This window comes from Camarhynchus parvulus, chromosome 12 (genome assembly GCF_901933205.1).
Source record: "Camarhynchus parvulus chromosome 12, STF_HiC, whole genome shotgun sequence".
In the NCBI taxonomy this organism is placed as follows: domain Eukaryota; kingdom Metazoa; phylum Chordata; class Aves; order Passeriformes; family Thraupidae; genus Camarhynchus; species Camarhynchus parvulus.
The window spans coordinates 3,863,185-3,887,861 of NC_044582.1; the positions used below are offsets into that span (position 1 = coordinate 3,863,185).

The window sequence follows — 24,677 nt, forward strand, 5'->3', positions numbered from 1 at the left end:
TTTTGCAAAGCAGATGCACCCTAACCAGTTACCACAGCATCCCAAAGTGTTTTCCAAAGAGAAGCTCCCCCATTTTACAAATCTGAAAGCAAAGCACAGAGAAGTTAAACAATCTGTCCAAGAGAACAAGCAAAGTGGTGCCAAAAACATCAGGGCTGGGCCTGTTGACTGCCAGTCCCTTGCACAACACTATTTTTTTCTGCCACAGAGAAACTAATTTGGAAATTGCACAAATCTAAGCCATATCTAATAAGAATCCATATATCACTGTGCTGTGAAATGTAAATTGAGGAGCAAATACAAGGGACTGCGCCTTCCATTTTATTGTTACTCTTAAATGGCTCAAGCATCTACCCAGAAGCTTTGACATGGGTTGTTGCAAGAAACTTTCCAGGGCTGAACTTCACAAGGAAGAAGGATGTGCTCTTCTGTATGGGCTGGCATGTGGGAAACAGCAATAAGTCAAATGGCAGCAGTAAAAGGCAACTGAGATATTACTGGACATTTGCAAGCCAGTTCCTTTTTCTTCTGTATCAAAGCACATCTTGTTAACTGAGCTAACAAGGAAAGATCCAACCTTCTCTCTTGTGTGAGAAGTGCACCTCAGTGCACATCTGCCCCCAGCAGCACTGCTGAGGTTTCAGCCATTTGCCAAAAAAACAAGTCTAAAAAAAGGATGTTCTGAACAGCAGCTTAACATCCTACATTGTGCAAAAGCTGCATTAGAGACTCTGACAAACAAAAATAGGCTAAAATAGGCTAAAATAGAAAAGGGTAGAAATCCAGGAAAGAAAAAGGCTGAACATCAAAATTCTATTCTTTTTCTTCTCTTCCACTGCATGTGAAAGAAAAATTTCTTCCCTGTGGCTAAGGCTGGCAGCCTGGGTAAAGCGGTGGCTTCTCCCACCATGCTCAAGAGCTCACTTAGCATCTCTTAATTTCTTTTGAAAAAGTATGTTGTATTTCATTTACATGAAATAATCAGTGACCCTGGACAGGAGCTCTCCAAGGTGTTAAATAAAGGGATTTAACCGCAGAGCACTGTCATATCCTCAGTTTTGGGGACCACAGCCTGATACTCATTATAGCCCCTGGTGAAACCACCTTAGGGGTGAAGCCCCAGGCAGCTCCCTAGTACCTCAAGTCTTAAGCAATAACTCTCAATCACAGCTGCAAAGACAAACAAGAAAATAATCTGGAAATCCACTAAAGCTTCCTGAGTTCCACTGCTTCCTGCAGCCCTCAGTGGTGCAGGGAAGAAGGAATGGGTTTGTGGCTTATTAAGGGAAAGAGACAAAGCCCTGGGCATTCATGCAGCAGAGATGATGATGAGGTGCCAGTGGTGGTGAGGGACTGAACCAGAGGTTAGAGAAGCAGGAAATAGAAACTGATTGTTAGTTACTAACAGTGATTTCTGCTGTGCACTGCGGGCAGCGCTGCCCTCTTACCGCCTCCTGAGACTGCGATTTACTCATGATTGTGAGCAGAGTTTGTAACAGCACGTCCAGGAGGCTCTCCACCATCATCTCAACCTCCTCCACGACATCTCCCTCCTACAGCAAGTGGTGAGCAAACACACAGTTAGGAACTGGAGAGATGGAACTGGTAAAGACAGCTCTGCTGAGTGAGCCATACCAGGCTCCCTGGGACAGAGAGCTCTGGAACAGGCTCACAGAATTACAATCAAATTCCTCATTGGTACCAGATCCTGTTGTTCTGTCAGAGTGTGTGTGTGTTGCCTGGACATTCTCTGATGGAAACATTCAGGGTCACAGCCATAAAGGTTAGTCTATAATCAAAGGTCTAGAACACAACAGGAGCAGATTACGTTCATGAACCTTTACTCCATGGCAGTATTATTTTAGCTTATTTCCATGATGCCTTTCATCTCATTCCTTTCACACAGACCCTTGACTTGTAATTGGAAATGCACAGTGGTAAGAATTATATTTAGCACCATGAGCTTCCTACTTTAGTCAGGTGGGGAAACTTCACCACCCCCTCTTTGTGAGCATTGCTTCACATGATCCAGCTACCATTTGAGATCAGAGTATTATGACCGTCAAAGCTGGATGTTGAAACTCAGCAGCAATTTCCAGAAGTAAGTGGGAATTCATTGATTGGATAATTTTAGAGTATTCTTTTAATGTGAACCACAAAGTGCTAGTTACTGTCTCTTGCAGAACTATGAGTCCTTGAGCTGTGTAGAACTTTTAAACTCCACTGACATCCAAGTTCTGGGCTTGGATGAAGAAAATTAAACAGTGTCAAAGCTGGTGAGGGTGTATGTGATTCCCCCCTCCTAACAGCAAGCACACCGTGTAATCAGGATGCTCTGAGTCACACACAGAGCCAGACCCTCATTTCAGATGCTCTCCTGCTGACAGCACAATCTTGTTTTTAAACAGTTCTTTGAAAAACCTGTATTAACCTATAAAAATGTCTCAACTCTTCATTTTACTAAATCAGAGGTGCAAATAAAAAATTAAAATCCCGTAGCAGATTTACCAAAGAACTGGTCTTGATTATGGAGAAGATACTACTGAGGATCCCAGAGCAGATAAGCAGCTCCTTCTGCTGTCGTAGGTGAAGGTGGATGTGGTGCAGGACCACAGGCAGCAGGATGCGCCGGGACTCTGGATGAAGGAAAATCGTTACAAATGTAAGGAAAGAAAATATTTACAAACAATTACGATGGATGGTTTTGACAAAATTCTGTGGTGTTATCAGTCTCACCTTGGACTGAGTACAATCATTTAAGTGCACTAACTTGAGGTCCTCACCACAGGAAAGAGAAACCCAGTGGAGCTTTCTGTCTTCCACTTTACCTTCCTGATTTCTTTCACTCATGTATGAAATACACTCACAATCTTCAGCCATGTTTCACTGAGTTCTTTAAGATTTTTTAAAATTCTGTTTTAAAGTATATGTAAGCAATAATATATTTAAGTAAAATTTTAAGAATTAAAGAGTTACTAAAGTGTTGAGCTAAAGAAATAATAAAGTTACAACATAAAGATTAAAGATACTTTAAAGCAATGTGGTGGATTTCTCACAAGACTATCCCTCCCTGCTTCTCAGGCATAAGTTGGCTGGAAAGGAGGTTTTCTTCCTGTCCATGGTAAGAACAATGTGAAATGTAAAGTGAGATTTGGCAGTTATAATTAACTCATTTTTTAATGTATGTTAATCAACCTTTAGTAACTACAATTTATCTATGATGGATTTATAAACATTTCCTGCCACAGTGAAACTTGTAAAGGATTTGTATTGAACAGAGTTAACAGAATTACTGAATATTCTGAGCTGGGACAAACAAGGATCATGGAATCCAACTCTGAAGTGAAAGTCCTTGGGAAAAGAGAGATCAAACCCACAATGTTGGTTTTTTTAGCACCCCGCTCCAACCAACTGAGCAAATGAATACATTTATCAATGACGCTGCCAAGAGAAACAGTTACCAACATTATTGGCATTCAGCAGGGAATTATTCCCAACAGAGGCACTGCAAAAGCCCCCAAGATGCTGCTGCCCTCAGTGAGCAGCAGCCCCTCAGCCCAGCTCACCTGAGAAGGAGAAGAGGCGGCTGTCGACCGTGCGGGCGATGGACTGGAGCTTCACCACGTCCATGGACTGGCCGATGTGCACCGTGCTGGGCATGCTGCCCAGTGTGCCCCGCACAAACTCCGCCACCTCCTGCACCGTGAACATCTGCAGCAGTTCGTCAAAGATGGCAGGGAACGAGTTCAGCAGGGCAGCCTGCGGGGACAGGAGCAGCTCAGCACCTGCAGCTCCCCACCTGCATCAGTGCAGAGAGGTGGGAACAACAGGAACACTCAACTAGGGTCGACACAAAGCTACTACAGACTGTGCTAGGGCTTGTGGTACCTGGAGCTCTGAGTGAACAAGTCACATGTAGCACAGAAAAATCAAGTGCTGCTGCAATAGTGAATCTTAGGAAAAGTAGAGCACATAGATACAGCTTCAAAAAGCTGTATTTTAGGAGACAGCTTATAAAACAGAAGAAAAATTGGAGATATCAGACAAGATAGTCCATTTTTGTTGATTTACTTTTTTCGGTTAATACAACACTTGCTTATGATTAGAGAGTTCTATACCAATTTTTTGTACTGAGCAACTACCTAAGACAGTTAAAATTCTTCAGAAAACATTCTGAAGTGAAGAACCTGCTGACAGACCTTTAACCAGCTCTGCCATGTGACATTCCAGGATTTCTGCAGCAGGGGTGGGGTGTGAGTCCATGTGAAAGAGGCATCACATCATGCGAGTGTGCATGTGATTCTTGCAGTAACAGATATTTCCAGTAAGCTGGAGCTATCCTTGAAAGTGCTTCTTGAAGTGCAGAAATGGTTCAGCACAACACCAACAAAAATCCCTTCATGTCTTATTTTCTATTCTTCAATTAATTTTTCCACAAGAGTAGAAAATTCCATGCATCACCCTGTGCTCAAGTTCTGCACACTTGGTGTCCTATCAAACAACTGCCACCACCTCTAATGTTTTAAAATTCTTCCCTTCCTCCACATCCTACCCAAGCTTCACACCTGCTTCCTCATTGTAAGTATTTTCATTCCTAGATGGTTGCTTTCTTGAGCCAGCCTCACCTCCACTCTTCCCTTCCTGCCATTCCCACCTCCCTTCCCTGAATCTCTCCACACAAACCCCTCAGTGATTTCCCGCACCAGCTCAGATTTAACAGACTTCACTGCAGATCTCTGTTCAGCTTTGTCCTTCCAGAGTCTCACCACTGTCAGTATTTCCTTTTCCTCAGAGATTTTTTTGTTTTCTCTTTGCATTAACATTTCTTTATCTCTTCCATACTGACATGACTCTCCTAATCCATATAATCCCAGTCTCCTTCTTTGCCGAGTCTTTTTTCCTTCAACAGTGAAATCTATTTAATAGTATTTCAGCAAAATCAAGTTATTTTTACAACTAACTTGGTAGAGCTCGTTAAATTATTTTGAATATAAATTTACGTCCTTCTTCCACTCGTTCTCTCTCAAAATCTTGTTTTGCTACAATCAATTCAAATTACAAAAACCCCCACAAGGCCTCCTGGGTGTTGTCACCTATTTGTTCCTGCATACCTACAATGTACTAACAAAATAAATAAGTATAAATTGTTTCACTAGCTCCTGGTACTCTTGGAAGGCAGTAACAGTCACAAATCCAGTCACTGTCTTTATCTTTGTGATAATACAAGTGAAATTACAATACTGGCCCAACAAATCCTTACAGGAGTTTTCCTAAACTTTCTGTTACTTTTAAAGCAGAAGGATTTCTGTATAACCCTCAGCAATCCAAGGGTAGGCATGGGATCTCTTCAGGAAGATTTGGAGCTGTCCTGAGGTGACATCATTTCAACAGTTCCTTGAAGGGTCCCATTATTGCTCAACACCCTAAAATATGCTGGAACATTACTCATGTCAAACTAATTGCCTGGGAGGAAGGAAATCAGTTTTAGTCTCATTGCTGGAAAAAACTGAGATACTGAGATCTCTCAGTTATCTTGGAGAAGAGGACAAGTGTGAGGGAAACTGTTTGCCAGGGCCTCGAGCATTTCTGTGGGTATTTAACTATTGTTCAGATTTCCAGAACTAATAATCAAATAAGAAACAAATGCTTGGCTCCCCTGATCAATTTGGCTTATATAATCTTGTGTATATCCTCAGTACTGTCTTTTTGGTGTGTGGATGATATAAACTGGTCCATGAATAACTGAAATATTCCACATCTCCAAGTTTTAAAGTACTGGCCACTTAAACATCACACTCTAGTTAATATGCAGGAAAAGAGTGTTTGGGGGAGGGAAAGGAGATTAACTGGGAACATCCACAATGAAACACTTGAGCAGTCCTGGGGATCATTACTTACAGAATTAAATGTCGGCCTGGTTGTGCCCCCACCTTTTTGTGGGGCACCTGTCCCGGCTCCGCTCGCCTGCCCTCCAGGCTGGGGGGCCTACGGGGCAAGGGGGTCAGGGGGCAACACAGTGGCAAGGGGGAAACAAAAAGTAAACTTTTCAAAGATTCAACAAGGACAGGCTTTACAAATTACAAAAGTCCAAAGTAAGAAATACCATAGTGAGAGAAAGGAGGAAAAAAATTAAGAAGAGAAAGAAAAAAAAGGAAAATTCCCCATGCTCAAAGTGACTCTCCCTCTCTATTTGGGACCAACACAACTGGAAAACATTCAGCAGATACTGTTTCCATTCACCATCACTTTGTCTGCAAAATTCTGTGCACTGATTTCTCTTGTTCCTGGCTCATCTTATTATACCCACTAATGGGTGATTAAATAAAACATTAGAGCAGCTGTTCTCAAATCTTTCAGAGCAGCTCCTTAAGAAAGGGATCACTCCACTGTCAGCTTCCTGAACCAGCAGAGTCACTGCTTGGCTGCAATGTTCACAGCAGCTGCTTCTTTTGCAAAATACAGCAGGTGTTCCAAACACCTGTAATTCTGCATTAGTGATTACAAACCACCCTCACATTAACCAGGGAGCTCTGGGTGCTCCATTCTGACATTCTCTGAGCAGAGGCATCAAACAGGATGTTTGACATTTAAAATTTAAATGCAGCAGTATGTAATGCAGTACAGAGGTCTTTAAAACTGAGCCCAAAACTCAGCAGCATCCTTACTTACTCGGAGTATTGTCTTCAGCCCACATGGAATCTTCATGAAGTCCCCTGGGCCATATTTAATGATGCATTAAATATGAGTATGGGCATCACAACATGTTTGTGGTGAGGTTGCACATGATTCTGACTGTAATTTTAGCACATGCTGGAATTGTTTACCTGAATCCAAATACATCAGTTGAACTCACTGTGATGCTGCTGCGAGCATAAGTATTGATTTGAAGTACTATAATGAAGGATTTAGAAATTCTTGAGGCCAACTGTTGCATACAAGTAGAGATATTATAAAAGAAATGCCTTATAAAATCAGGCCTTGCTCTGCTAAATTAGCACCTGGCCTGTTATTTCTTCCAAGTGCAGCTAGCTAACTTCCCATGTGAAAAATCATAAGAATTAAAGCAGTTAACACAACAAGCTATTCTGGTAAGAAAACCATTTGCACCTGTTCTAAACAAGAATTCTGTCCCATAAGAATCAGTGAAGAAAATATGGAAACTAATCAAATACAGAGAGATTTGACAGATGTACACCCTAGCCATTTACCCACCAATAAACTGAGTGTCAGTGTATTGCTGACCAGTTAGGTTTAACACAGTGCCTTCTGATATTTCCTATAAATATGTGAATAAAGGATGGGCTTTTCCTGCATGAAGAAACCGAGTCCCATCTGCTTTGTTGCAACAGCCAACCATAAGACATAGGAATGAGGGAGACTTGAAAACACAGTTTACTTTTGAGAACAGCAAAAATTGCATTCTCATGTGAGAAGTCACTTCCTCCTAGAGTGCCCCCAGTCCAGCTCACCTGTGCAGAGTTACTGTCTAATGCCATTAATGGGTGTCTTGTTTTCCAGCATCAGCAGCTTGGTAGGAAGGAAAACTGACCTGCATTTCACCCCCATGTGCCCACACCTCCTACCCGTGCAGGAACAGCTGCCTTGTGGTTTGCCAGTGGGAGTGTAGGAAATAGCAAACCTGTGTGAAGATGAGAGTCTCAGAGCTCCTGCTGTCCAAGCTGAGCACAAATCGGATGGACTGGAAAAGCTCCTGGATGCTGGAGCGGAACTGCTCCTCCTCCATTCCACAAGTAGCTCTGGAGTAAAGGATCCGAGATTGGACAATGAACTTGAAAAGATATTCCAAGGCCTTAAGGAGCAGGAGAGGAAGGAGATCAAGGCAGAGAAAAAGAGAGAAAGAAAAATAAAGGAGCTTTAAAGAGAGCCAGGAAAGACTCTACATGCATAATAACTAAATCCTTGAGCTTTAGAAAGGAGAATGAAAAACAGGCTTTATAAGTTACATAATTCAGTTGAGGAAGAGCTACTCTTAGGCAAGTACCCATTCTCAACCAATAATCTTTGTTACTTGCATGTCCCACTAACAGACAAAGTATGCATTTACATCAAAGGAGACAAATCTGAGTTACATCATTTGAGGAAAATTTTGGCCAAGGTATGAAACTTCTGGTTTTCTCATGACTTGGCACGATGAAGTATCTGAAGAAGCTGTTCTGTTTTCTTTCAAAATTTTGTAAATGGCATTATTTAGAACTGCATTGATTTGGCAGCAGCGACCATGAAGAAAGCACATTGTTCTGAGCAGCTGTAACAAGTCACTGTCCTATCAGCAGTTCTGAGCCACCAACCCAGTAAGGTGACACTTTGCACACCTCCTTGATACTGGCTGTGTACAACTGGCAGTGCCAGAGTGTACCAAATATCAGGGACATCCCTCCTTCTGTTAGTGCTTAACAGGATTCACCAGCAAAGTAGGATTGAGGGAAGACATCATTCATGTTTTGATGTTATCCTCAAAACCCAGCATGGGAAAGCAACAGGCTGGAGATTCAGCAATCATAGGCTGTACAGAAACCTTAGTAATATTTCACTGAATTTCATGGAAAATACTCTTGTATCACTTTAATGCTGGGAATTCAAATACAAGTTTTGCTCCCAGGAGATATTTTTGCACCCATAAGAGTCCCTCACTGAACCACCACACAATAAGCACAAGTATGCAATGCTATGTTGTAAGCTTTAGAATGCCACAGCTTTAAGGATATAGAATGGGAATGTGAAATTCCTCATAAAGCCATCATGGATTTCAAAATGCCATTGGCTCTTACAGCCTTCCCCCCTCCCCCCCAGAAATTATGGCAATGTTGGTAATTAGCAGTTATTATTTATACTTCTGTACTAAACCATCTCTCAGTGAAGCTTCCTTACACCAAGGAACTTCATCAGGAAATATCAGCTGTGGTTCTGTTTCCGGACAAGACAAAGGCCAGTTGGATCCCAGTCAGCTCTCCAAGGCTGACAGCCCTGTGCCAACACCAAACCCAGAACATGCAATGCTTGTAGGAGCTGCTTTAGGCCTTCAGTACACACAACCATAATTCTCATCTGAAGGCTCCTAACTTCAATGTGAGGATGAGGTTCTGCAGTGAATCAGAGCATTTGTGTGTGAACCTCTATAATTCCCTGTGGAAGGTGAGACAGCAGGGCTCAGAGCACTGCACTTCCTGAGCACAGACAGTGAGCCCACACAGGCAGTGAACCAAGGAGTTCCCAGTGCTTGCACACATGGCTGGGATGCTAAAAACACAACCCAAGTCTTGGCAACACAAGGAGGCACCACGACTAACTTTGGCTCTTGCTACCTACAGCATCACAAATATGATGTGAATTTGTGACTGAAGACATACAAGTGCACTGAGATAAATTCCCAGCCTTCAGTGATGTTTGGCATGATATGAAAGATCAGTGTCAAATTGAAGTAGGTCCCTTACAAACACAGTCTGTGTGCATGTTCATGTAACAAGTGAGCACCTCTGCCCTGTGACCAGCAGGGAAGACTCAGGGAAAACCTCCTGAGGGAGAAAAGCCCTTGCTGTTGGTTCCCTAATCTAGGCAAACACTACTCACAGTTCTGCTGGAAGATAACTGAAGCTGGAAGGGCATTTCCTTGACACAGTTCCTTAGTTCTTAATTTCCTCAGGGACAGCAAAGGAGCCATTCATGGGCTCTTGGTTACAGAGATCCCCTGGGAGGCACAGGCAGCTGTTCCTGGATGGAGCTTTTGTGGAGCTTTGTATAGGGCAAAATAAAGGAGCATGATGCTGCGTTCTAGGTAGAAATGTCCTTTCAGTCATAGCTTCTCCAAGTTGCACAGGAGGTTTTGAGAATTAAGAGCAGTCTTGAGGGAGGTAAGAAATTTTAGAAGTCCTCTAGAACTCTCTTTGCTAATGCCAGGGGTGGAAATCAGAATCCTATGAGACATCTGCATGCCCATGATGAATGTACATGAGCAGCCAGGAGCTGTGAGAGTGCAGAGTATTTCAGCACCAGCTTTAGGGCACTACACTGAACAGGTAATTCAGGGAAAAAGGGATACAGAGCTATCCCGTTTTCTCAGTCAAAACACTTCTAATGCAAGGAGTGTGGTGAACACATCAAAGACCACAGAAATCCCCAACAGTAGAATCTGGTACTAGTAATGAAACATTAGCAATGATAATGTCTTTGGTACAAACTTTCTCCAAATGTCTGAAATACAATCTGGAAACAAAGAAGGAAATCAATCACTTCACTGTAATGGGAGAAGATAAAGACCTGAATTTGGGCCTGCAAGAGATACCTGCAAAGGCAACTGTCTGAATAAGATGTGACAGCAGCGTGGGTGGCAGAGGATGTGCTGTCAGGTCTGCACAAACTCTGCTGGTAATTTTAATTCCTGTGCTTGGAAAGGCTTGAGCTGTCAGGTCTGCAAACTGACCTCCCTCACAGAGGGAACAGCCACATCCCAGGCCAGCACTTGAGAGCCTGAGAAAGCAAAGAATTGCCTTGGAGGCTGAGACACAAGGTGCCATACTCACAAACTGAATTCCCTAACCCCAGCTGCTGAAAGACATTCCAGCATTCCTGTTGTTACTATTTCCAAACAGGACTGCTATGAGGTTCAACAAATGCAGATCACATAGGGACAATATCCTACATCTCTATTTACTGCACTGCTTAAACCACTAATGAGTGATTTGAGAGGCAAGAAAACCTCTTCAAAGTCATTCCAGCTGGAGATCATCTTCTCATCTCATAACTTTACCAGCTTTTTTCTCAATTAAAAAAAAAGGGAAGACAATGACAGAAAAAAAAAGAATGAGAAAGTTGCAAATTCCTTGAAAAGGCATCTTTGCCCTATTTTTACCATTCCATATGAATCTGTGGTTGAAGATTCCAAAGAAGATGTTCCTAAGCATGTCAATATCTACAAAGCCAAAGCAAGCACAGGTGTAATTCCCTAGTATTATCCGAATAGGATCCAAGCAGGGGATCTGGAAAGTGAGAGGATGACATTGGCAGTGTCCTTCACCTGGAAGAGGTTGCACCTATTTGAACTGACAAGTGACAAAATCCAAGTGCTGATGACTGCCACTGCTTCCAGTTCTCCAAGTGCCCAGACTCAGGTGCTAGGGCACCAGCCCCCGTGGAAGCAGAAAGTGCAAGTGGGCATTCACTCAAATTAAAACATCTTCCTGCAAATGTTGGCATCTTGTACTTATGCACTTGACACACTGACTTCCAGGCTTACACATGGTAAAATGAATATTTATCCTCTGATTTCTCTGCAATAGCACCAAAACATTCCTGGTGTTTCTCACAGCTGTGCCTCCTTGGGACATTGTGCTCCTATCACAGAACCATAGGTCAGGTCCTGTGCTACTTCTGAGGATTTCCATCCAGTTAAAGACTCATTTATCTGCTGCTTAAAATACTCCAGGACTTCAACCTGTGCTACAATGGAGCTGTGCCACAGCCAGAAATGAAGAGCGAAACTTTGATCCATAGCACCCATACCTGATACACTCAAATCTATGGCTGCTTGGAGGGCAAGGTGTAGGCCACATCAATGGAGTATTTATGCACTGGCCATGGATCTAAGTCACATTTAAGTTCTCCACAGGGTTCAAAAGGTTTGAAGGGACTTAATTATTTCAATTTTTTCAGCACAAGAATGACTCTCCCCCTAAAACTAAAACTGTGGCTATATATATATAAAAAAAACTGGTTAAACCATTATAGGAAACCAGTGCCACACTACCCTTGATTCCATTTGCAGTTTCCCCAGCCCTTCTGTGTCCCAAAGGAGCAGCCAGCAGTGCCCCATTGGATACCTACCCTCATTGCCTCCTGGATGTGGTCCTGGCGCACGAGCTCGGCCGAGCGGTCCATGTACCACTTCAGACAGCGGATCAGCTCCCTGGGGGAACAGGGAACAGCAGCTTCAGCACCACTTCTGACAGTTAGCAAACATCCTGGGTTTAGGGACAGATCTCTAAACCAGCCTCATTTCACTTTATTTCAGTGGTCAGTTACAGCTGTCCTTGGTACTGAATTTACACAGTATTTACATTTAAGTTTCAAAACCAGAAAATTATTTCTTCTCTGTAATTAACTTGGACCATGAGGAACACTAAGAGCACATAAAAAAGGTGTTATTAGAAAGATAGCTTTGATAAAGGCATGGTTCTATGACCAAAATATGTTTTAATAAGAGATCCCAGCTCTCATCTTAGTAAGAAGCTTTTAGAAACTGAGATCACAAAGAAAATACCTGCATCTATTTTGCTAAGTACACGAGACCATCTGGACTAACTTACAAAGCTGTATTAAACCCATATTTTATTTCAGACATCAGATTACCAAAAAACATTTGTTTTGTCTGAAAGAGGTGCTAATTAACACAAGGCAGAACACCGTTTTACCCTCTGAACACAACTATGCCTTCCAGTGTTTTATATTATCTATGGGTTTCTTCCTGCCATTGATAGAGTATTTTTTACATTTATTTTAATTACACAAAAATGTGAATTGCTTAAAAGAATAAAAAGAAATTATTAGATGTTTTTTATAGTTTACTATGGCCAAAGATAGAATATACTCAAATATACAAAAGCAATGGTCTAAAAGAAAAACCAGCAACCTGAAGGGTAACTGTTACTGCTTTCAAAAGGTCTGTCTCATTCTCTGATGCAAGACTCTTTTGAATACCAGGAAATTAGGCAGAATCATCAAAGTAACAGTGAAATTTAAATTTCTGATCTACTGAAATTAAATTGTAACCAAATAGAACAGCTTCTGTGAATATCTGTCTACTTTGCAAGTTACAATTAGTTCTCTAAGCTTTCACACAAGTCATGTATCCCAACATCCTTAAGATGAGGAATGCACATGCTCTTGGGAGCTCATTTGTATAGACTACAGACTGATAATGAGTTGTTGCTGAGTGTCTCTTCAGTTAAAAAAGAAAGATTTGCCAGTCCAGAAGGGAATGAGAAATGCCCAACCATGCTCAGCCACTGGTGACATTTGGCAGCTTTTCCCTACAGCTGTGCTGGGAAACTTCCAGGTGAGTTGCTCTACTTTTGGGGACACTGCTGCCAGGAAGGTTGTGATCCTGATGGTGCCACCATTCCCAAGCTTGGTGATGCCACCTCTCAAAGGGAGGAACACAAGACCTACTTGTAAGCCAGAGCTCCTGCAAAGTGCTTCTGGATGTAGGTGTCCATCACGGGGCGGAAGTGGAAGTACTTGCTGTCACGGAGCAGGTTGATGATGAACACCTGGGGACATGGAGAAGGGAACCCAACTCAAGGAGCTGCACATTGCTGCCAAGTGACTACAGACAAGTGACCCAAGGTAAGGAGTATTCAAATACATGAGCTGCTTTAAACAGCCACTGTTGTGTGATCGGGTATTATTGGTTGCTTCTCCCACGTTACAGTAAATACTGCTGCCCCTGCATGTGCTGAGGTCAGCCTGCCCTCCTCACCCAAGATCATTACAGAAAGCATGGCTGAGTATTTAATATCTGACAGAAGCACAATACTAGTAACATGATCATAAGAAACTTAAAACTCACTGAGCATGAGGTAAATAACAATCCAGCAGCTTACCAGAGACTGAAAGACCAACAGACCATACTTCTCTGTGTTGTCATCCAAAACTACAAACAACGTGTCCAGAATATCTTGTAGGAACTAAAATGACATAAACAAAGAATTTCAACTTAAATTGTATTCAACAAGTTATTTCTCCCCTGCTCTAATTAGTTCATACATGTTAATATCATTGAAACACTTGGCAAGGATAAATCACTTCAGGTTCATCCATATGATGTGATAGATTTTAATTTGATTTTACAAAGAAAAATTTTTCTCTTTATTCTGCAAGGAATATTTTCAAACAAAAGTGACAGAAAACCAAAAAATAAGACGTATGTACTATATACCTGATTTTAAATTTTGACTGAGTGTTCCTCTCACTTTAAGCTGACTGGAAGTGCTGCCTGACACCAGTGGAAAAAGAACTTGCTCTCATTCTCAAACCATTGGAATCTCAGGTACTGTTCAGCATCAAATCTGAGGCTGGACAGTACATTAAATTATGTTTAATATTGAAATTTTTGTTAAATAAGAGAAAGTAAAGCTTTTCTAACGAGCATTCATTGGGGCAAGTTACATGTTGCCAATTGCTTCTTTCACCCTTACTCCACAGCTTGTTAAGCATTGACAGTTCAGTGATTTTCTTTCTGAAAGCAGTCTCCAAAAGGATGAGTGTGAAGGAGAGTGCTGGAGATAGTTAACTGCACATTTTCTCATGATTTTTTAATCTATTCTACTTAAATTTCTGATGCGGACAACAAGAAATAAATTACAACAATTTATGAAGTCTCTGAAATGATAAAATGTCCTTTTTTCTGAATTATTACATTCTGTTCTTCATATCCCAGTGCCAAATGACAGCTGATTTATGGGGAGAATCAATTGCTTCTCCCCATGAAATAATTCAATCCATATCTTTCTTTTTCTTTCTCTATAAAAACCAGATACTTGCCCTACAAATGAGGTGTACAAAACATGACATTGTTGAAGAATTCCAATATAAATGGGATTTGTGCTGCCCTGTTACTGTTACCAAGTTATCACAAAGAGTAACATTCATAACAGATATGGCAGCACTCAAATGAGCTACAGTGAAGTGGCTTTAATGATAAACTACTTATTATGTGATAGGATTTGTCTTCAGCTTCTTCTCCTTGCTTGTGTTAGAAATCAGCTTTTACCTCCAGATTTATAGAAATAAATCCTAGACAAAGTTCCCAGCACACCTAAGATTATCAGAGGGATCTCTGAAATGAACTTTGTTTTGCTGAGACCACAAGTATTCAAAGGCAGTTGGAAGTTCTGGGCCCTAAGGAAGCTCAAGCCACGCCAGATCATCATGTAGAGCAACAGTGGCTACACAACCTGGTGAAATGATGAGCTGGCAGCCAGAAGACTGGTGCTGGCTGGATGCAGCAAAGAGCCCCTGCCAGGGTCTGTGTCTGCACGAGCAGCTGTGTGGGACTGCAGACTGGAACCACTGGTGCTGAGGACCCAGCACCTCTGGCTGAGAGAATCTGACTAAGGATTAGCTCTGCTTTGATCCCACAGACTGACTGTGCACTAATTCTCAAGGGTATCTTCCTGTCCAGTTTCATGTCATAATAAAATCCCAATTCATACAGGGTGAAAATTCACAGTGTGAATCAAAAAGCACAGTAAGAGAGAGCCTTCAGAAGTGGCCTGCAGATCTGAACTCACTGCCTATCACAGATACATCCAGAGGCTGTTATTTCATGTAGTACCTTAACAATCTCCTCGCCACTGACATGTCGCAGTCTTCCCAGAATATCCATCACTCGATCTGGGTAAGCTTTCCATTTGAGCAGGGCAAGCAGATCCACTGCAGAGAGAGGAAGGAAGAGCTAGAACCACACACAGAGGGAAGAATGGCAACCCCAGACCCATCAGAGATTCATCACTTTGCACTTCATCTCTGGATGCAGACCACACTTCTTGGGAAACAACAGATATATATATATTTAATGGAAAACAATATGGAATGAGTCAATACTGCTAATGGAGAAAGGAATGGAGGAATGGTAAAGAGTAAAGGTTGCATTTTTCCCTGTGTGACTTAACACTGCACTGTAGACAATCTACTCCTGTCTGCTTGTGCTTTAGAGATGTTGCTGTAAAAAAATCTTATTTACTGAGCCACTCTTGTCAAAGCCAAGCGAAACAAACTCTGTATTGTGTAGAAGGGCTAACAGTAATTTTTTTTTCTCTCTTTCCTAATTCCTGCTGCCTTGGGCAGTTCTGAGGGATCAGCAACTCACCATTCTGGGTCAGTTTGGTAGAAGAGAGCTGTGTGGAGACTGAGAAGGTCTCTTTGGTGCTGCGCTGGAAGATGAGGCTGGAGGGGATGTTGGGGCAGCCGTTGTAATCCTCCTTGCAGCAGGGCAGCCCCAGGTAGAGCGCGTGGTTGTTGAACGTGCTGTTCTCATCACACTGCAGGGACAGTGCAAGGGATGGAGTTGCACCTTGTCCATCTCATCCCACATGCCCAGGGCCTGTCAGCAGTTCCCCAACAGTGCCTGTGCTGGGATTTTTGTGGGTGCACACCAACATTTCTAAGGAAAAGCTGTGCTTAGAGGCCTGGACATGCCCAGAAGAGACCCAGCTCTACAGAGTGATCTCCAACCACTGCCTCGTTAGAACACACCACATCTTCCAGGTGTAAACTTAGTGCTGCTGCCTGAAAATTGTACTGAACAAATAAACCCAGGTGAATCAGCAGGAAGGAAAAACCCCAAAGCCAAATCTCTTGCTGCAGGGCTGCCAAGCTGTGGCACTGCAGCACGAGACATTTGATTCCAGCACAATGTCATCTTACAAAGGCAAAGAGCAATGCCTCAGGCTGGCGGAAGTGCTGAATGCTCATGAACACGAGTGTGCTTGAAGTCAAAATGGATGAGATTAATAGCAGATAAATCATCATCATCAGGATGGCAAAAGGTAAGCTGCACCTAGAATAGAAGGCTCTAGCCAAACCACGTGATTCTGAACGTATAAAATTTTGAAACTACTATTAATCTGTTCCTCACAAATTTCTAATAAGGGGGAGATGGATAATGTAATGACCATTAGTCATTTAAGCAATGAAGTAGAGATGAGCAGTGAAAAGTCTGCAGAGAACTGGTACCTTATAAACATAAAGTTCATGGATATCATCTGACAAGGTCGTGCCATCATCTCTCATCAATGGGGTGAATGCAAAACCAAAGAGCTTCTTTTCTCCCTTGTCTTTTGCTGCAGCAAGAGATAGAAAGAAGGAATTGTGTTTGTGCATACCTTGTCAATATATACAAGATTACTCACCAACTTCTCCACATGCCTAAAAGAAAACAAGCAGCTACATAACAAACAACTTTTCTAATTCCAGTATCATTTTTCTGGTTCTGTGTAAAGGACTGACAAGCTTCAAATGAAACACAGACATGCCAAACATAGCAAAATCTCAACTGTTTATCCTGCAAAGAAAACATTCTACAGAAAACCACGACAAAAGAACAGCAGGGACAAACATCTACAAAGTGCTTTGCCCGGCACTGATCGTTGCCCATGTTTTCAGCGTGCTGTTTGATAAATTCAGCAAAAGGAGGCTTAGCAGAGCCCCTTCACTGTGTTTCAGGCTGGCCTCCCTTTCCTGCTCCCACCCAGTGACAGCCTCATGCAGCTCTAGGTGGCCCTGGAGGAGCCCTTTGGGTTGCCCATGGGGCACTCACTGGAGCAGTGGCGGAACTCGAAGCGCAGGTGGGAACCGCGGAAGCGGTCGATGGGGATGGGCAGTTTGATGATCTCGCCCCAGCGCGGGCTGTTGTTGTGGTACAGCACGAAGGAGTGGTAGGCGCTGCGGCTCGGCTCGCCCGAGCCCAGGCTGATGCAGTCCTGCCACCAAAGGAAACAGCCACCATTGAACACAGCACATCAGCACCCAGGAGTCCAATTACTCAGCCAGTGATAACTTTTATATAATTTACATAATTATTTTATATTGTATATATATATATATAATTTCTATAACCTTTATATAATTCATGGCTTTCTGTAGACATAAAAGAGTCAGAAGCAGAAATTCAGACACAATGAAATGAGAATTTTTAGGAGATCTTCAAACTTTGTTTTGGGTCAAAGGGTGAACTAAGAGACCTGTGCTACTGGATGAACCCCAGTATCTCAAGTTATTATTTAAGCTAAGTTTTCCATCGAGTACTGAGTAGATACAATAAACACCTAAGTCCAAATATATAAAATTGAGTCCAAAAATAGGATACAATAGGACCATTGCCCAGTCAAGAACAACCCATTAACCAGATCCAGTTAGTTCAACCTCTGGCAATAATCTGCTGGCTTTAAGAAAGTTAAGAATTTGTGAAGGAGCCCAAAAGGGAAGAAATGCTCTCTGGAATTCTGGGATTCAATGCAAGGACAGCCTACCTTGACAGGGACTCACTGCAAAGGCTCTGATCCAAACTGAGTGACTGAAGGTTGAACTCACACAACTCAGTCCTCTCAAATAATCCTGGGATGAGGATCACCCAGGGATGAGCCACACCCCACATTTTTTTTTAATACAGCAGCAAGAATTAATTTATGCAGATAACAACAAGTTAGTAGAGAGCAGTGCCAGTACTGCAAGCCAGAACACCTCTAAGATCCCAGTTCTATTCTGTAGCAGGAGTAAATGGTTGGGCTTCAACACAGCAATTCCAAAACCTCATTCTGCATCAGGTTCATAGGAGCAAACGAAACAGTATTTCTATTTTCTCTACAAGGTACAGTAAAAATTCAAATTTTAATGTGAGCTTTTTTTGTCCCATCAAGAAGCCACCTGCTCTGGCTGACAAACTGCCAGTCTTTGAATGCAGTTGCATGCTGTGAACTTCAAATAAACCAACAGTCTCTCCTTCTGGTTGTTAACTTAGTTCCCATGCAGTTATACTACAGTCTATATTCTGAGGAGGGCAGACTGGTAAATCTTTAATTCTAAATTGTGATCTGCAAAATACAAACATCAGACTAATCTCCAGACACCTGGTGACCCTGAGACCCAGATATGCAGAGGAATTAGAGGGCAGAGGCAGAGAAGGGAAGCTAAACTAGAAAACCAATCAGGAAATCTCTACTGTTAAAGGTGTGCCTTGCAATTCACAGGCTATTCCTGCTACTGGAATAGAAAAAAGAAAGAAGTGAGAAATGTGTCAAAGGATTTTTTTTTAAATTTTTCAGACTATAATGAAAGATACTAACAATTGAGTAAGACCATTTTGAGAAGGAAATACTCATTTTCATTTTGAACAGCACTACATTCTGGAGGTAATTTCACTCCTTTCAATAGGACTATTTCTGGATCAAGATACACTCAGCAGCAATGAGGACCTGAGAAAATTCTCATTAATGCTGTGCATGGTTCTGCTGAAGGCTTCACAGAGGCACAATTCAGATTTGGGTTGTGCTGCTGGTTAGGACAAGTTCAAGGATTTTAATATCAGATGAAAACTCTGGCCACTTCCCCCATCCTGTGTAACTCTGCACACAGTGCCTCTGTTGGCAGCTCTGCACTAGAAAGGCCATGGGACAAGGATGGTGGAGAGCATTCCAGCCAGGGACAGCAGCCAGGATTCCAGCCAGGAAGAGCAGCCAGTGCTCCAGGGTCAATGAACTTTCAGGGTTCTGCCCACATTCACAGGTATCATGAAACACCAGGAACCAAAGACCTCCCAGACACAAACCAAGTGACCATACAGAGGAGCAATACCATAAAAACTGGGACAGAGAGTTTCTTTTAAATATGTGGCCTAAATTTTAAAACCCCACAAAGATCCTTTATATATAAAGCCTCTCATTTATGGCAATCCTAGAATGGTTTGGGTTGGAAAGGATTTTAAAGCTCATCTTGTTCCAAACCCCTGCCATGGGCAGGGACACCTTCCACCAGGCCAGGTTGCTCAGAGTTCCATCCAACCTGGCCTTGAGCACTTCCAGGGATGGGGTAGCCACAGCTTCTCAGGACAATCTGTTCACCTGATTTTTTTCTAACTGGACTGACCACCCCTTCCAGTGTTTGTGCCATGCCTGTCCCACTCTCCCATGTAAAGCCCCAATGTACTTTCCAATAGTAATAACAGGCAAAGACAATTAAAAACCAACTTCATCTCTGTGAATGACCATTCCAACCAAAATCACCCAAGTTAAGACTGATAATAACCAGAAATTATCTGGCTTTTGTATGTAATCATTAGGCACCATTATGTATCAGCATTTGAAGATGCTGATATTGCAGTTTGAGGGACTTCTCTTTGTCCTTGGCAGACTGAAATCAACTGATGATTAAAACTTTGCCGCTCAGTTTGAAAAGCTTCGGCAGAAAAGGAATCTGATCTTCCTGCAGCAGCTCTGAGCACAAATGAGTTCCTTACAAGAAATACACTTCACATTTAATGAAACCATAAGCAGTTGTAGTAATGAAAGCTCTCCCTTCAGTTAAAACCAGAAGATTGTGGCAATGTATTCCTACACACTTCTAGGTGTATAGATTCTCCACAGTAATGGCTACAAAGCCCATTTTATTGCACTGGAGGTAAAAAAAAAAAAGGTAGGGGGAAGTTATTTCTGATAGCTGCTTATACTGAAATACTTCCTGTTTACTTCTCTATATTCACAACCTCCCACCCACCTCCTTCTCTTCAATAAAACTAAAAGAACAGAGGAGGTAAAACAGAAAACATAAACAATCCCCATTCCCAGCTGGAATGGAGCCAACCCAGGGTGAAATTTTATTCAAGTTATTTTCCAGAACTACATTCAGTACTGTAACCCAACAACTCAGATTTAGAAGTCTCCCTTGGAATCACATTTCATTGTGTATGAATGTGTATGACACACATTATTTAATTTTAGATATGCCTATACTCCTTAGTTCTGATTACAGTTACTCTAAATTTTTTTACTTTAGCCACTGACATCACATTTGGAAATCACACAAGCTTTTCAGTTTATGAGTATTTTCTCCAAGTCTCCTATCCCCATATAAGGGAAGTGCTCCAAATCCCTACAGATTTATAATTGACCATAATGTAGAGCTTACAAACTTCACAATAAAAAAAACCAAACAGGTAGCCAGTTTTATTTGAACTCTTCCCTTGCATCAGAGACTCTGCAACAAGAGGATGTGCCCTGCAGGGAGACCTGAGGCTCTCAGGGAAAGGAGCACTTACCTTCAGGATTTCTCCATCAGCATAGAGCACGTACATGGTCACCTCGATGTTCTTCTGCACACTTTTGCCACCCCTCTCAAAGTCCCCCTTCTCCAGGGTCAGGTACAGGTCATTCCTGATGTCACCTGCAGGGACAGAGGGAGCCACAGCCTTAAACTCCACAGGGGACACCGGGGCTGTCCCAGTTCCATTCTCACATCGTTCTCTGTGTTCTGCAAGACGATGGCTGATGCCCAAATCATTCCAAGCAAGTTAATTGTTAATAAGGATGAACAGTTTAATATCAGTGCAGAAAACCAGACCATTGTTAGTAATGCCTTTAATAATGTGAACTCAGGATCAATATTGGTTTTAATTATGTAAGTGGGGAAGGGAAAAAAACCTCTTACTGCTACACTGTGCCTTGTTAGCTGAGCTGGAAGTGCCAGGCTGAGCCTGACAAAACATCCTTAGCTTCAGACTTCCTATTTGCAAGATATTTTATGAAAAGTAAGTATTTTTGTGATGATCAGAATAATGTTATGTTCAGTTAGCCTTTCAAGCATTTTCTGTATTTTCATAATTTCCTTTTATCATAACAACAAAATAAAAGCAGCTTTTTTGGGAACCTGATCACAATTCAGTTCAGATGGATTAGAAAGGAATTATAAATGTAATTTTTGCTAGATTTTTGGCTGGTCTCTGATATCCATATGCATGGCTATATGAAAGCAGGCAGTATGGACACTTGCCAGCTTCTCACTACGTCATTTTCAGGAGCTTTCAGACCAAATTACTATATTCAGAAATAGAAATGCTTGTGTCTCAGCATCTTGTTATCCTGATTTTCACAGACTCTAGCTCACTTGGTTTGGTTTTATTTTAGAATCTGATTTGGGAAACTGCTTTCAAAACTAATGTGCTCAATTCTAAGGCCTACACCAGAAGGACAGCAGGTATCACCTATTTTTCTGTAAGATTTAGTTACTGTCACCATTTTATGATGGTTCACACTTAACATTTCTTTTTATCCACTTGCCAGAAAGGCAAACATACTAAAGGGCAATATATAAAAATACCAAAACCAACCAAACAAAAAAATTCAAACTCTTTCAAGGCAAGTATTTTGCTGATCAGCCCCAAGACACTAAATAATGAAGTAATGGAAAAAAGCAAAGACTCCTTCAATGTCTGGCTTCTTCCACTTGGAGAAACTGATGCAGTTAAATCTCTGTATTAATCAGAAGCACAATGAAATAAGGCAGCATTTGCTTTCAGGCACTGAGGGACGTCCTTTTGTGCCCCTCAAAGCAGCACTTCAAATTCTTCCTGAAGTCTAAAACCCCACAGAACTTGTTCCTTAATCTGCTGTAGGGACAAACAATAGAAGCTCTCAGTCCTGCCTTTGCTTTCAGTTTTATTTCTGGAGATAAGGACAACTCTTTCAGCATGGAAAATCCAGCTCTGTGGCTGCAGTCAGTGCTTCCTGCTGGGAGCTGTCTGTGAATGGCAATCTGTGTGCAGAATCTGCTCCTTTTTCCAGGAGCCTCCCTCTCCTGCAGGGTCAGAGGCTGAGCTGCCAGGGGGCATCAACAGGGAAAAGATGACAGCAAGAGCTTGGTGGAAGACCTGGGATATTGGATCTGCTTTGGCTTATCAAAGCACAGCATCAAATGCAACAATCCACAGGCCACAATAGGGAAAATTATCTTGGGGATCAAAATCAAGCTGAGATACCTCTATCCTGATTATAGGGATAGCAAGGAAATACAAAATTCATCACAAAATATGGTTTGAGTCTTTTGCTTTGAAAATCCTCCTGCTTAACAGACTCCATTCCTTTTTCTCAGTGGTTTGCTCAAATAGGAAAAAAGTTTCAATTTCTATGCTGTAAATCTTAATAGAAATTAATTGTACTCACTATAATTAGCATTTTGGAGCTCCCTACTTATGACCTCTTTTCTGGAAGGCAGTTTGGCTACACAAAGTCCAATGTTAGATAGCAAATCATTTTCCTGCCTAAATTAAAGGCAGCATTTGGTTATATATAGCATCTTATCTTCTATTAAGCTTAACAGAAGGGATATTACTCCACTAATTAAAAAAAATGCCTTTGGGGTGGGGTGTAGAGGGATCTTAAAACCAGTGGATTTGCATAAAAATTACGGGAAAAGATGGGAAAATGTATTATAGTGAAATATAACAGTATATCTTCTCTTGTAAAAAATAGTCTATTGGCTCTTCAAAAATAAAAAAGGCTACTACATACAGTAAAAATAGGAAGCAAATGTATCTAACAAAGAGAAAAAGTAGTTAAACATCAGGTAGGATGATTATTTTGGTGGAAATCACCTTCCTACAAGGAGCAATCTCCTTTTCCTAACATATGAGTTGACCTGAGGCTTCACAAGCCCTTTGTTTTCCTCCATTTGCTTGTGGTTTTAAGGCATTTGAGCTCTGCTACCCCAGTGGGTGGCACAGAACCCAGAACAAATGCTTAAGCACAGAGCAGTTCATTGCAACCTCAGGGCCAGAGAGAAAGGGGACAGCGGGCACGGGACAGCCCCACAGTGGTATCAGCAGGACCAGGAGCGGCCTGGGCAGCTCCAGCCCCACTGACTGTGACATGCCCAGGCAGGAACCTGGGCACACAGAGCTTGGCCAGATGGATTCCATTGGAAAGAGACAAAGAGACAAACAATAAACTTGTTTAGGATGTCAGACCCGTCATGCAGATGACTGCACCAAGAGCCCGGTGACAGCAAATCCTGCATTCTGGGGGACAGACAGGCTGGGAGCTCAGCCTGGACCACACAGAGAACTCAGGCCTTCCCAAACAGCAGCACAGAGCAAAAAACTGGGTGAGCTGTGGCCTCCCACCATCAGAAGAGGAATAAAAAGTGCTACAGGGCCAGTGGGCCACGGGTATTTATAGAGCAAAGCCTGCTGATATCATTTTAAACTGAGGTCTCTGTGCTGGATGGCTGTCAGGGATGAACTGAAAACCTCAGAGCTTTCAGAATGGGATTTGTTTCAAAACCCATCTCTCTACAAATGTTTTCCAGTTAAAAACAAAAGTAAACTTCTTTTTAGCATAATCCATGCACTTTTTATACACATGGTTACTGACACTAATTCCATATCAAATGCCTTGAAAGACAGTATTTTCCATGATAATATCAAAAAATCATCTTTTGGTGTTTTTGGGGCTCTTTCTTGATCAATTCCCTTCACATTTACTGGGGTTTTGTTTGTATGTTTTAACCTATTCACAAGGCTCAATGTCCAACATGCAGTTGTTTAAATTATAAATTGTAAATTATAGCTTGGGGGGGCTCACTTGTATTGACCTGAAACTATTTTCATGGTAATGGGGGCAAAAAGGAGAGGTGGAAAAGGCTACATGAGCCAAATATTGATTTTGCATTTGCAGTATAAAGGAATGTACTGGAAGACTTCCAAATAGTTATTTATAATTTTCAAGACTTAATAACCTGAAGCAGCCCAACAGCCATTCCTTGTGCAGTCTCCAGCAGAAGAAATGGGAGTTTATCCTGACAGGATGTGTAGGTTTTTCACTGGAAGACTGACCAGTTACTTGTACTGCAAAATAGTAACAATTTACAGGAACTGTCTGCATTCAATCAAATACCTTTTATTGAGGGATCCTAAAGATTTTGGTCCCTAAGGACAGGAACAGTCCCCGTTTTGTGCAGAAGAATACTATATCAAAAAAGGGTACATAATTCACAGAAGTTTCTGCAGGAGAAAGAGACACAAATTTCTGGTGACTCAATTCTAACAAGTTCTTTTTCTGAGTTTGTGACTTTGAGGACATGTAATATATCCCTGCAAGCTGGGGAAAAGTGGCAGC

At 41.9% G+C, this 24,677-nt stretch overlaps 1 protein-coding gene across 11 annotated transcripts in view; it reads right to left on the minus strand.

The window, feature by feature from the left end:
• DOCK3 (dedicator of cytokinesis 3) overlaps positions 1-24,677 on the minus strand; it is a 185,327-nt gene that overhangs the window by 48,107 nt on the left and 112,543 nt on the right. For 9 of the 11 annotated variants that reach the window (XM_030957079.1, XM_030957086.1, XM_030957078.1 and 6 more), the window contains exons 15-26: positions 20,825-20,949; positions 17,333-17,495; positions 16,750-16,856; positions 15,884-16,055; positions 15,350-15,447; positions 13,617-13,700; positions 13,183-13,283; positions 11,839-11,920; positions 7,640-7,810; positions 3,567-3,759; positions 2,509-2,636; positions 1,407-1,553 (exon numbers count right to left, since the gene is read on the minus strand). In XM_030957079.1, coding sequence (XP_030812939.1) covers positions 1,407-1,553; positions 2,509-2,636; positions 3,567-3,759; positions 7,640-7,810; positions 11,839-11,920; positions 13,183-13,283; positions 13,617-13,700; positions 15,350-15,447; positions 15,884-16,055; positions 16,750-16,856; positions 17,333-17,495; positions 20,825-20,949 — 1,571 coding nt within the window. The remainder of the gene's footprint in view (positions 1-1,406; positions 1,554-2,508; positions 2,637-3,566; positions 3,760-7,639; positions 7,811-11,838; positions 11,921-13,182; positions 13,284-13,616; positions 13,701-15,349; positions 15,448-15,883; positions 16,056-16,749; positions 16,857-17,332; positions 17,496-20,824; positions 20,950-24,677) is intronic. The other 2 variants (XM_030957080.1, XM_030957084.1) reach the window with 2 other exon arrangements.